This window comes from Rana temporaria, chromosome 8 (genome assembly GCF_905171775.1).
Source record: "Rana temporaria chromosome 8, aRanTem1.1, whole genome shotgun sequence".
NCBI lineage: Eukaryota > Metazoa > Chordata > Amphibia > Anura > Ranidae > Rana > Rana temporaria.
Genome location: NC_053496.1, coordinates 51,620,298 through 51,634,929, shown reverse-complemented (window position 1 = coordinate 51,634,929; position 14,632 = coordinate 51,620,298). Strand labels below are relative to the sequence as shown.

The following is a 14,632-nucleotide window of genomic DNA, read 5'->3' as shown; positions in this document are numbered from 1 at the left end:
AGTTGTCTGAATGCCATGCTGATCCCTCAACATGTATTAACTGATCTAGCGCAAGACGTCATATCTTTGCACATTCACTCCAGGAAGAATAATACAGTCAACAACTAGAATTATCAGAAGGTTGTAAGTAGAAGCACATCATGACAGGTTCTCTTTAAATTCCAGAACTGTGTTCTGACAATCTCTAACATAAGAGGGGTGTGCCAGGTGTGCCCAGGCTTAACCTAATCACTCCCTGCAGTGCCCATTTCCCCTGCTGCCCAGGGCCCCCTCCCACAGCATGGCTGGCTTCCCTCCTCTCCCATTGGCTACTGCAGTGGGCACACAGATGATATTTCATGATGAGTGGGGGAAGGGGTAATGTCATTTACCGGTCCCTTCCTTTTCTGAATGAACACAGTAAGAGATGGGTACCGTGTTTTTGAGCTTTCAGGTGCACACCTTAATGCAACAGGCTGCGCACACCTATGGTGTTGGCATCACCTAGTCATTAAGATTGAATTTGTGTCTGGATCGCATTCCATCAAACAAAATTCCACCAAGACCTCTGCAATTCTTACCTCCTCTCAGGGTCCACACACCAATCGCCCTCCCACTGCCATCCTTTAGGTGGAAGGAAACTCTCTTGTTTCAGCTTCATTGTTCCAGTGACATCAGAAAATTTGGGCCGCTTCAGCAGACCTGTGGTTCCCCATTTGCCGAACATCAAAGCCTGGTTCTCATACTGGTGAGAAGCAACAGAAATCAAATTTTTACACGTTTAATACCATCATTTTTTATTTAACCTTTATTATTTGTTTAGCATAATGTCAATACATGAAAAATCTTTAGAAAAATTAAACACTTTAAATTTGTATTTTTTTTTTACGAGGGCATCAACAACCCTTATTAATACAATTGTTTACTTATCTATTCTGTAATTTGTCCTGTTTAGGTACTTAACCTCCAGAAGTTTTTAACCCCTTCATGACCAGGGCATTTCTTGCTGTTCAGCACTGCACTACTTTAACTGCAAATTGCATGGCCATGCAACACTGTACCCAATTTACAAAATCACATTTTTATCATATTTTCCTCCCAAACCGAGCTTTCTTTTGGTGGTATTTTATCACCAATGGGTTTTTATTATCATTATCTATATCTTTTTTTTTTTTTCATTTATAATTTTATACGGTTATAAAACATATCCAATTAAAAACATTAGTTCATAAATTTAGGCCAAGGTGTATTGGGTTAAAAGGAAAAACACATTCTACCCCCCTTCCCCCCCCCCCCCCCCTACTTCCCCTGTACGGTTATTTTTTAGCCTTTCTTCTCTTTCTTTCTTTCCCTCACTGACACCTCTAGTGTCATCCACTTTCCTTTTCTAAAAGAGAAAATTCCCATGGTTTGCAATTTTTCCACTGGTGCCACTCTTGCGATTCCGGGCCTAAGAGTTACACTTTACAACCGGTAAAATGTTCAGTCTCGACCCCCGTGATTGCAGTGGCTTATCACCTGTTAGCCAGGGATAAGAACATTCTGCCTATCAGGTTGTCATCCTTACGCCCTATGGTTCCTATTTAATGGTATACATCCAATGACATGACATTAACAGTTGGGGTGGTTCTCACTGCGGTTCAGGATATATATCTGTTGTGGAGTCTTTAGACCACAGTTTCCTGAATTACTATGACACTGTATTGGAACCTTGACTGTTAGGTCTTTTTTTTGCTAAGGGTTACTGTTAAAGCCGATCATTTGCGGTTATGGGTCGATGTATGTGATATTATGCCACTGTGTGTAAACGGCATACCTTAAAGATTAAAAAAAAATAAAAAAATTATCCCAATAAGTGCATATTAGTTTGTGCAACAGTTATAGCATCTACAAACCATGCTATATATACACACACACACACACACACACACACACACACACACACACACTGGAATTTATGCAGCTATGACACTACACTAGTAATGATGGTGATCAGCGATTTATAGTGGGACCGTGATAGTGTGGCAGGCTAGCTGGAAGGTACAATGACTGACATGAATAGTAACACTAATACAGTGATCGTGATAATACTGTACGCCATCAATGTACTAAAGACACTGGATGGGAAGGGGTTGACATCTAGGGGAAGTCAAAGGATTAATTGTGTGCCCAACAGTGTGTTTCTTTTACTGAACTATCTGGCTGTTTTTTCTCCCTGCGACTCAGTCGATGTTCACAGTACATTAATTCTGTGTTTTTGTAAACACAGAATTCTGTGTGTGATTGATTGGCCACAGCAGATCAGCGGACTTCATCCAAAATCATTGGCTGTAATCAGCTGCCAAACTTGTGCTGTGTCCAATCCCAGCACGGGTCAGCAGGTTTTGATGTACCAGCACGTCGCCCAGCCTGCAGCTGCAGTTCGCAGTACAACCAATGTGGGTGGGCGGCAAGTGGTTAAAATGACACTAAAAATATGATTCTGGTACAAAGCATCACACAATTATTCACAAATAAAATTATATTTTTTTCGCTTTCAATTTTGCGCTTTTTTAAATGGGAAATGTGTAAATATATGTTAAATGTAAAAATATTAACAAAAATTTTTAAATATTAAGTTAATAAAATAGAAACACACACACAAAATATTATATACACACACACACCTCAAAATTTGTACTCGCCGGCTTGCATTTGGCGAGTACAAATTAACTGGTTGCGAGTAGCAGAAAAGGTGCCCAATCAAGTGGCTTTCTCCTGTTTCTTAAATCCCGCCTGTTAAAATGATTGGTTGCTAGCGTCTTCACAACCAATCAGGTGCTTGGAGGACCGGCATTCAGAGGAGGAAGATGTAACTTCCTCTTTCCCGACTTCCGACCTGCTGACAACGGAAGGGAACAGGAGAGGACTTGCTGTCTGACACTTCTGAGATGACTGGCTGTGAGTATGAGGGGACCTGTGTGCTGTCTGCATCTGGACACTGCTGACGATTTGAGTGAGAAGAAACTGAGCAGAGGAGTCCGACACTCAGAGCAGGGGAAGGGGTCAGGGATCACACTGAACAAGTGTAGAGGGAGGACATGCTCTCCCAGGTCCTAGAGCTGTGTACACCAAGCTGCAACATCTCCCCCTCTACAGAAATGTGGAGGGATGGGGGAGCCATTCATCACCACACCATCCACAGTACCTGTACCAGGTATGCAATCTCTCTGACCCTCTTTCTGTCATGCCTGCAGTCTCTTTGACCCTCTCATTGCCATGCCTGCAGTCTCTCTAACCCTCTCCTTGCCATGTCTGCAGTCTCTCTAACCCTCTCCTTGCCATGTCTGCAGTCTCTCTGGTCCTCTACTGTAGTATGTCTGCAGTTTTTCTGACCCTCTCTGGTAGTGTTTCTACAGTGGGCACGGAAATGTTTGCCCAGGGTCCAATTAACATTATACAAGGGGTTGGGCGGGGTTGGGCAACTGGCGGCGAGTAACTCTTAAGGACTGGCTAGTAGCTCAGGACTTGAAATTTTGAGGGGTGTGTGCATGTGTATGTGTGTGTATATATATATATATATATATATATATATGTGTATAATATATACACACACACACACACACAGTAAACAAAAAGTAAAATGCTGACATTTTTTATAATTTTTTTTTACTTTTCAGGTTACTTTAACTGGCATCATCTGCAGATCCACGATAATCCCTTTGATCTGCAGATGAATTAGCAGAAATATACATTGTAACACTAGGTTACACTGCATCTTTGTATAATCATGGTCGGGAGCAGTGTTTATAAACACTCATTCGGATTGCTTTTTTGACAGCCTCAGCTGCCTACTTCTTTTCTGAGTTAATCGTAATGCAGTCTGATAAATCACTGCTGACAATTACAGCATACAGGGGGTAGTCTCGTCTAAGAAGCAGGGTAAAGAGACTGGATGTGCTACCACACACCCTGTACAATTATGAAGTTTTTTGGCCATGTGTATCATGCTCAAATTCTGCAACTAGTTGAATAGCATGTTTTAAAGTAAACAGTGCAGTATTTGAAAATATGAAACATTTCCTTCAAGTAGCATCTGTGCACACATAACTGCTCCATTTAAAAAAAAAACATCACAGTCCTAGGCAAAAGAAACAAGTCAATAGATAAATTACAATGGGAAGGTTATTCAGTTTTTTAAATATATTACCCCAACTAATCTGCAAGCCTGCCACAGTCATTAAGAGAACCTACTCTCTATTGGATTTATATTTTATATAATGGAGAAAGCACACCCTTGTTATACAGAAGGGAACTAAAAGGTACAGCGTCATGCAGCCAAACAAACTCCACATTTAGCCTTACCCACAAATAACATCTAAACTAAAATAAGGAAGATGTATCCATCTCACCATCTCTGAATACACACTGAAGGTCCCCTCAGAGTAGCTGTTAAATTTCTTCTCCACTGCGGACAGTCCCAACCAAAAGTTGACTCTTAGCTGGCAAGGAATCTTCACACCATTGTTCTTATCCATTGGGTACTAGAGTGCATTTCAGAGAATGTAGATAAATGTTACAACAAAGGACGTTCAGCTAGGCATTTTTGTAGTCATAGAAAGTACAGACCTATCTGGGATGCAGTAAATATTTTGGAACAGGGAACACATATATGACACACATCCTTCCAACATCTACTGCTTTGAGAAGGTTGGGAAAGGTCAATTGTCTTTTCTCCACTTGTCATAAATTGACTAATATACTGAGCTGCATTCTGGTGATTTGATCGATTTCTACCTGTAGGAAGATGGTCTGGGTCTTTCCACAATGTTTCCCACAGGCATCCTCACTGGTGGTGGAGAAGAGGATTTGGTGGGCCGGGATGCGAGCACAAGCCAGCCGCTTCTCCGCTCTGATCATCCAGATGATCACATCCGGCATACTGTTTTGTGGCTGGAAGAAATGAATGTCAGACAGGCTCAGATAAGAGATGGTGACAAAATAAAAATAAAAAGTACACCTACGTTTTTTATAGAAGTTAGTATATTTTATACATTAGTACCCAACACCAGGACGGTTTCGGTTCATCTCCCCCTTCAATGCCCTTTCAGAATGCTTTTCTTACTAGAACACCCTTGTTTAGCGAAGAAGGCAACATAACGAATCCACTTTTAGACATTCTTTAACATTTATGGACAAATTAAGTCACATTTTGACGCTCTAGAGAGAACGATCACATCTTTGTAACCTTTACAACCAGCGGGGGCCCATCCATTAGGGGCGCATGGGTGCTTCTCTCCCCATCCATGTTCCCGGCCCCCTGATCTACATACAAGCGCTGGACTCATGGATTCCAATGGCGGGACTGTGGCATCAAAAAAAGGGTGGGCTCGGAGCACTGTGCCCTGATCCCACCTAGTTTTGTGACAATAGCGAATATACGCCACACTTATCCTTCTCCTGGCCAATCAGGAAGCTGGTCTTGAGACCAGTCACCTGATTGGCAGAAACAAACGATTCTATTGGATGCTTAGGAGGGTGGAGGAGCCGCACGATGGAAGCCGCCAAAGCCAAGGAGGAGAAGACACAGGAGCCTTCTGCCCTAGAAGGCCGCAAACTGGCCTCCACCTAGATGGGGTAAGTGCCGGGTGAGGGGGGGAGTGCCGTCGACTGATCACCGGGCCCAAAAATATAAAATAAAAAAAAGCCACCAGCTTCCACTCTTTACTACTATACATCACATCGCATTACATACTGTAACATCACAGGGTGAAAAATTCAAACCTCTCCCCACTTTTTGTCTGTCTTTGTCTATTTAAAGAACAGTCAGTATTTCATGCCATGATCTGTTAAAACCACATGTCACAAGTGCTCTTAGAGGAGGCGGGTTTGTCAGGGAATTACAATCAATTATAATCAAATGAGCCTACCACTAGTATAAAACTAACCAAAACTGCATGCAATGTTGGTCGGTGACCGGATTATAACATTTCCGGGGAAAAAAAATGTAATTCAGATAGATAAAATCTAGAACCCAAATGGCGCCAGGCTCTTAAATCGGGTCACTTAGAAGAGGTTTGCATAGGTTGATAGAGCCAGCATCTCCAAAAAACTAAATGGGATTGCACATACGTATACTGACCTCCTCTGATATTTGTTGCAGCCTTTCCAGCCAGTCCTCAATCTCTGACAGTGTTGCTTTTACATCAGTGGCGTCGTCTCTCAACCTGACTGCAGCATCCCCAATCAACTTTAGAGAATTCTGTCTGAGTTTAGCTAGTTGAATATCCAACATTGTCACATGGGATTTTCCTTCCAGAGAGGGAAGAGGCTTCCTAAACAAGTGCCGATTAAAGAGAAATTATATATAAGCTCTCACAATGAACATCTATATAAAAGCAAAAACGTGCAAACATAAAAGTATAGTATTAGGTAAAGCATTAAAGCCAAATTGTATTTCCTTATTTTTTTTTTAATCAGCACAAGGGACGATACTTGCATTTATTCAATAAGAAGTGTACCTTGTTCATTGAAATCTTCACTTGCCCCCGATACCCCTGCATAGGTAAAGATTCCGGTGCACCAGGGATTAATACAGCTGCTGAACTTGTCATAGGCACTCTTCAAGACTGCTCCCTATGCTGCTCTTTCCACCCTCCCCCTCCTTCATTCAAAGAAGCTGTACTATAGCGTTCATCAATGAAAGGCGCTCTATGAATTGAGAAGAGTTGATGAAAGGTCCACCCCTCTAATCAGAGCACTGTTCACTGCGGGAAACTATAGTACAGCTTTTATGAATGCTGGAGGGGAGGGTATAGTCGGCACTTTTAAAAAAGTGCCTATGACCAATCCAGCGTCAGTATTAACCCCCCGAAGTACTGGAAGGTTTCTACTGCAGGGGTATTGGGGGGGGGGGGGAGCGGTGCAAAGGACTGAAAACAGTAAAATAAGACATCAACCTCTCATACAAGGGACACATTGAATGCAAGTAATGTCTTTTTTTTTTTTTTTTTATAGATAAACTCAGGTTTAAGTTTAACTTTGCCTAGAACTGTGAAGAACAGTCTATGATAAAAGCTCACACACAACAATCTATACATCTTTGGCAGCATGCAAATTATAACCTCATTCCACGAATACATCCTATACAGCAGGGATAAGAAATTAGCGGACCTCCAGCTGTTGCAAAACTACAAGTCCCATCATGCCTCTGGGTGTCATGCTTGTGGCTGTCAGAGTCTTGCTATGCCTCATGGGATTTGTAGTTGGAGACCTGCTACTTGCATATCCCTGCTCTACAGTATATAAAAAAGAGATTACTTTACTGTCCTTTCTTCAACGGACCACACATCCTGACAAGCAAAGTCACTAGTCAGGTAGGGCAGAAGAGAAGACATACCAAGCGATCCTTGGCGGAAACATCCAAACTATGGTCATAATGACGGGGATCGGTAAAAAGGTTAAAAGAAAGAAATACCTAAACTTGCAGCTACATCGATCGGCATACAAAAGCAATCATTTTACATTCATTTAATACTACAAATGTTTTTAATTAAAATCACATGCAGCTTGATGAAGAGTATTGCTATGCTTGAAACTGTGCAGTCCCCCATTTGTCTTTGTATGAAGATATTTAAGAATTTTTCTAGCATTATTGAAAAATATGAAGATCGCACCCAACTTTTTTTTTTATGTTTAATTTTAGTAGAATATTGGGAGCCAGTTATTGATGTGATCTCTGTGTGACAGATTTGAGACACAGCAGGAGTGACCCACTCCAATTCTGAATGAATGTTTTAAAATGACAAACCACCTTTATCACGCTAAATCTCATAAATGTATGTTATATGGATTGCATATGTTTTATTGTTTGATCATATACTTAGTTACTTATTGTACCCTGCCATTTTAGAAGAGAATCATATTACAGGTTGCAATCATCAATACATTTTATGTCATTTTTCAGGCCTGATAAAAGGGGCACGGTTTAGTCCCTGAAACATGCAAGGCTGTGTTTTCATCTGAATTTACACTGAAATAAAGTGTATCTGGACTATAATATTACAGTATGGCACAATTCTAAATTAATTCTTTCCAGTCACAGCTCAATATGACCATTGAAGCCCTCTGCTGTTCAGAAGCCACCAGCCTAGTGTCCAGACATTGTGTATCAACGTGATCTCTACACTATTGGGTGGCAATAAAGTTTCAGGGTTCTAGTGCCATCCACTCCCTGTCCATCTAAAACCCGACAGGCGTTTTAATCCTCACCAATACGTTAGACTGTTTTATAGTAGAACTACAGCCATCATCTTGGAGTAAAGTTACATTTAGAACATTCATATTGTATATGCACCAGGTATGACTAACCAAGAGATGTTCACATTCTAAAATGGTTATAGAGATAACTTACATAATGTCCTCTATCAGCTGATCAATTAATCTTAGCCATATCTCTGCCAGTCGAGCATCGGGAATCTTGCCCTGGATTGCCGTTTTCAAGGTGGTAATGTTGGATTGCTGCAAACAAATTGGAAAATATTTTAATGTAATATATTTTAATAAGAAAAAAAAAAAATTAAAAAGAAGAAGGACTAAAAACATCAAGTGGAAATCTATATAAAAAGGTTAAAATGGCTAAACCTGAAAATCTAGTCAAGAGTGGTACGTTTTACACATTCCATTCAGTTAATCTACACAAACCAATATCTAAATTCATAATACTAACATCATACAAAGCCACTCACAACTCTGCCTAGAGCTACATCACCAATCTGGTCTCCAAATATCACCCAAACTGTGCTCCCCCCCCCCCCCAAAGACCTCTTGCTCTCAAGCTCCCTTGTTCTCCCATGCTCATTCTGCAGGATTTATACAGAGCCTCTTCCATCCTCTGGCATGCAGAAGAATAATATTCATATTACATACATTGGTAGAAAATAAGAAGGCGGCCAATACAGATTAGTGAAAAATCTGAGAAATTACATTGTAATCTTACCAGACGTTCGATAATAGTCAGCAAAATGTTGACAGCATCTAGACGATGACTAATATCTTCCCAGTAAGATGTCATTGTTACTACAGGTTTAGTGGATGACCATGGGAGATAGTAATAGAGGTTACCTGTAAGTGTACAGAAGTGTGTTATCTTCCAGACTTGGGTATGGTGAATGGATTTATGTGCAATAAAGAAAAATTATAAGCGATCAATTTGCGCAGCAAAATAATATCCAAAACCAATATCATCTCAATTAAATTGCTGCGGTGACACCGTCAGAGTGGATCCACAACACGCCCTTATTCAAAATGGAACACCAATTATGTGCAGCGCAATCACATATAAAACAATATAGGTTTTCCACTTGTGAAATTTACAAAATCAAAACATAAAATAATCATCCGCAAAAATAAAATATCAGCAACCCAGATCGGAGGTGTAACGCATTCAGGGGCAGAGCCACGGACACTGTTGCAGTCAATTGTATGTGATGGAATTGCTGGGTTGTGAAAGACTGGTACACTGATCATGTTGGCTACTGTGTACCATTTGAGCACTGAATGGAGCCGCTTCCTTTGTAAGTGTCTAGGTTTTCTGCTTTTATACAAAATAATAAGACTATTATGCCGCGTACACACGATCGTTTTTCAGCATGTCGAAAAAACAACGTTATTTCCAACTTCATCATTAAAACGACGTTGCCCACACACGGTTGTTTTAAAAAAATGCTCTAGCAAAGCGTGGTGACGTACAACACGTACGACGGCACTATAAAGGGGAAGTTCCATGCGGATGACGCCACCCTTGGGGCTGCTTTAGCTGATTTTGTGTTAATAAAAGACGATTCACGCTTTGCTGTCTGTTACAGCGTGATGAATGTGCTTACTCCATTACTAACGGTAGTTTTACCAGAACGAGCGCTCCCGTCTCATAACTTACTTCTGAGCATGCGCGGGTTTTTCACGTTGTTTTAGCCCACACAAGATAATTTTTTACAACCCGAAAAATGACAGTTTAAAAAGTTGTTAAAAAATGCAGCATGTTTGAAAAATGTGTCGTTTTTCAGAACCTAAAAAATAATGTGAAGCCCATACACGATTATTTTAAATGACATTTTTTAAAAACGTAAAAACGATCGTGTGTACGCTTAGTCTTCTCTATTTTATATGGTTATCGTGGTGGGTATATCTATGAGGCCGAGGGGATAAAAACCATGGAATGATCAATGCTGGATGCAGATTCTTAAAGGGGACAGGTATGTTGTGGATTAATGATACGCAAGCCTGATTTGACCTCATACATTTTTAAGGGGTCGGATCTTTACATAGTTAGTCAGGTTGAAAAAAGACACAAGCCCATCCAGTTCAACCATAAAAAAAAAAAAAAAACACAATACAATCCTATACACCCAACTCCATACCCACAGTTGATCCAGAGGAAGGAAAAAAACCCCAGCAGAGCATGATCCAATTTGCTACAGCATGGGGAAAAAATTCCTTCCTGATCCCCCGAGAGGCAATCGGATTTACCCTGGATCAACTTTACCTACAAATCTTAGTACTCAGTTATATTATGTACATTTAGGAAAGAATACAGGCCTTTCTTAAAGCAATCTACTGAGCTGGCCAGAACCACCTCTGGAGGGAGTCTGTTCCACATTTTGACAGCTCTTACTGTGAAGAAAACTTTCCGTATTTGGAGATGAAATCTTTTTTCCTCTAGACGTAAAGAGTGCCCCCTTGTCCTCAGTGTTGATCATAAAGTGAATAACTCAACACCAAGTTCACTATATGGACCCCTTATATATTTGTACATGTTGATCATATCCCCCCTTATTCTCCTCTTTTCAAGAGTGAATACATTTAGTTCTTCTAGTCTTCCCTCATAGCTGAGCTCCTCCATGCCTCTTATCAGTTTGGTTGCCCTTCTCTGCACTTTCTCCAGTTCTCCGATATCCTTTTTGAGAACTGGGGCCCAAAACTGAACTGCATATTCCAGATGAGGTCTTACTAATGATTTGTACAGGGGCAAAATGATATCTCTGTCTCTGGAGTCCATACCTCTCTTAATACAAGAAAGGACTTTGCTCGCTTTGGAAAGCCTAGCTTGGCATTGCATGCCATTATTGAGCTTATGATCTACCAAACCCCCAGATCCTTCTCCACTACAGATCCCCCCAGTTGTACTCCCCCCTAGTATGTATGATGCATGCATATTCTCAGCCCCCAAGTGCATAACTTTACATTTATTAACATTAAAGGAACACTAAAGGTTCGTTTTTTATTAGATCAATTGATTGCTGTAAGCAAGAGCATTTAAATATCACTTACCTCGTTTTTCCTTTTGACCTCCAAAATACAGTAATCCAGGTTTGAAAATGCAATTTCCTGTCTCTCCTCTTCTTGATTTCCACCAGGATCTGAGCTGTTTTGCATGGAGGAAAGCAGAATGTGCTCACCCCCTCCCTATGACTACAGCCCTGCGTGAAGATGCTCTCTTATCCCTCACAGGCATGGAGGCTAAGCCTAATGGGAACTGTAGTTCCCATTAGGACGCGATGTAGCAAGAATGAATGCGCACCGCAAACCAGGAAGTCAGTGAGAATAATGATTCAGGAGTGACGGAGGTGAATAAAACAGCTCGATTTCAACAGGTATCAAACTAGTTATAATGCAAAACATTACTTTTTACTTTATCAGCTACTGTCAGACTTTAATTTAAGAGGGAAATATTTTTGTCTTTACAACCCCTTTAAACCTCATCTGCCACATAGTCACCCAATTAGACAGAGCATTGAGGTCGGCTTGTAAATTGGAGACATCCTGTAAGGACGTTATTCCACTGCATAGCTTTGTGTCATCTGCAAAGACAGAAATGTTACTTTTGATCTCGGACCCAATATCATTTTTAAAGATCTTAAAAAGTAAGGGTCCCAGCACTGAACCTTGGGGTACAGCACTGATAACCTTGGACCTTTCAGAGTATGAATCATTAACCACGACTCTCTGAATTCTGTCTTTTAGCCAGTTTGGAGGCGAGCAGATAACATTAACCACATGGTGGAGGGCACAAGCTTCGCAGTGAAGATTGAAGCTTTCAAGTGTGCACTTTTTTCCTGCAAAAGCGAGGACTCTTTATTGGGACATTGAACTGTATCTTTTATAAATACAATTTATTTTTTTGGATGAGAATTTCATGTTTGATTGGTAAAATTCATGGATATACATGGAGAGGTTTCTGCAATCTTTCAGAATTTGACAGGTGGTTCATTTGACCTGCTTTAAGCACGGTTTGTATAGGAATGCAAAATCCAACTGGCATGAACAAAAGCCCATCAACACCAGCCCTTAATGTTTCAACATGAAAAAATATCAGGTTAAAAAAGGGCATTGTCAACCATGACTAAAATTACTAACTCTAAGACAATCTCAAATAAAACAAAAAAAGTGTCTGTGAAACAAACCCATCCCATTGTCTTCTTCAGTTGCTATACCCACAACAGGCAAGCTGAAGAATAAAAATATTTGGACTTGTTTGTGTCCTCTCCACCTCCTTAGCAAGTCCCAGCTGAAAAAGGTCTAAACCAGAAAAATGTATTTACCCAAGCCAAGAAACACCATGTTATGCTCTTGTATTCCATGTAAACTAAGCTGTCAACCAAAATGACCTAGTGAAAGCAGCAGCATAGAAAGCTTCTCCATAAGAAAGAGGAGGACCATCACCTAAAAAACACTGGCAAAAAATTAGGGACTCATGGAGTGGGGTAGAGTTTTAGAAGCACACCTACAGAACGTGGCCAACAAAACTTTTGCCAGTGTCGAATCACCTAAAAGTAGCAACTTGTAACCATTGTCCATAAATATCCAGCCTGTGTCCTGTATGATTAACAACTTGTGGACTGCCCACCATACATTTACTGCAGCAGTGCGGCCACACTGCACCAGATCACGTACCCAGTACATGATCTGACACTTCCTGGTTTGGGGCGGTGCTGCCAGCGAACTGCTCCCTCTGTGATTCTAAACAGCAGGTACCATGGACTCCAATCGGCACCCACCGATTACACAGGTCACAGGCAGAATGACAATCTGCCTATTTTAACAAGGCAGATTGTCTTTCTGTCAGAAGGGAAGGCACAGGTCCTGTGTTTCTGCCAAGCAGGAACACAGATCTTTACCTTCCCCTAGTCAAAGCACTCCCCCCCCCCCCCCCACAGATACACACACACAGTGAGTAAGCACATCCTAGGCACACAGTTAACCCTTTTAGCGCCCCTGATATTAACCCCTTCCCTGCCAGTGTTAGTACAGTGACATTGTATATTTTTTAGCACAGATCACTGTATTATAGTGTCACTGGTCCCTAAAAAAAAAAAAAATCAAAAAAGTGTTAGTTATGTATCTGCCACAATATCATAAGTCACCAATCACCACCATTACTAGTAAAAAAAAAAAAAAAATATTCCATAGTTTGTAGGCGCTATAACTTTTGCGCAAACCTATCAATATACGCTTACATTTGTTTCTAAATATATTCATCTGATATGTTGCATTACTAAGGATTATTCCACAATGTAAAAGAATGTATCAATGACTGTATTTTCTCTGAAAAACTTCAATAAAAAAATCTAAAGCCAATAACGCAGGGCCGCATCGCAAAAAAAAGGCCTAGTCAGAAAGGGGGTAAATGGCCTGGTCATGAACGAAAGCCCATCAACACCGGCCCTTAATGTTTCAACATGAAAAAATATCAGGTTTGATAGAACATTGCCAATTACCAACCCTAAGACAATCTCAAATAAAACAAGTAAAAGTTCAAGTGGTTAAGATGTATGTATACTGCATAACAAGTGTGTTTATTTGTAGATGAATAAAAAAAAAGGGGAATACCATCGAATACTGCACGGCTGTACTGAGTCGTTGATGCCAGGGGTTTACAAGTGCTGTCAAACTTGTTGCCGTAATTTCCAATGCTGACTTCAAACTGTATGGCTTCACCAATATCCTGTAACATGGAGGCGGAATGGAAGACAGCACACAAGCTGAACTTCCGCCTGCGCTGATATTTCTAGAAAGAGCCAAGTGGATATTAGCTTAGACAAAGAACTTTCATTTAAGTTAAATTATTACATTACATTAAAAACAGCCAGGATTTCTTCTCATTTACCATCAGCTTCACAGCCAATGTGCATTACTTTAACAAATTTGTTCCCATAGACATTGTTTAAACACTACAACAAAATTAAACTTTGCGCTACCTCTATAGCAAAACAGAAGCGCTAAATAAACATATATAAAGTGTCTGTGCAATCTCTAATTCATAATAGTACAATCATAGGTGATAAAGTCCATCAATGCAAGCAAAGTGCCAAATTGTTTAAACACTGCTGGACACCTTCATATAAATAGACAAAATGTTGCTCAACTTTAGACAAAAGGGAGTTTATTGGTTAATTAAAATACACCTTGCCAACAGCATTTTCACCAAGGTATGCGTTACTACATGCACCATCCAGCTGTGTGTTCTACATGTATGCCGCCATTCACAAACTAGTTGCAGATCATGGGCGGCATGAAAAATATTGTCGTCCACATATATGGTTTGTACATAATCTGTTCTGCTTTTCCAAGATTACAAAGTACGTTTTGAATCTTGCACTTGGGAGGGCAGTAGAAC

At 40.5% G+C, this 14,632-nt stretch overlaps 1 protein-coding gene across 6 annotated transcripts in view; it reads right to left on the bottom strand.

The window, feature by feature from the left end:
- MYOF (myoferlin) overlaps positions 1-14,632 on the bottom strand; it is a 517,119-nt gene that overhangs the window by 390,907 nt on the left and 111,580 nt on the right. For 5 of the 6 annotated variants that reach the window (XM_040361778.1, XM_040361777.1, XM_040361781.1 and 2 more), the window contains 7 exons: positions 13,846-14,023; positions 8,957-9,081; positions 8,372-8,478; positions 6,101-6,293; positions 4,756-4,911; positions 4,371-4,502; positions 561-724 (listed from right to left, as the gene is read on the bottom strand). The exons of the other annotated variant lie outside the window; for it this stretch is intronic. In XM_040361778.1, coding sequence (XP_040217712.1) covers positions 561-724; positions 4,371-4,502; positions 4,756-4,911; positions 6,101-6,293; positions 8,372-8,478; positions 8,957-9,081; positions 13,846-14,023 — 1,055 coding nt within the window. The remainder of the gene's footprint in view (positions 1-560; positions 725-4,370; positions 4,503-4,755; positions 4,912-6,100; positions 6,294-8,371; positions 8,479-8,956; positions 9,082-13,845; positions 14,024-14,632) is intronic. 6 annotated transcript variants of the gene reach the window in all.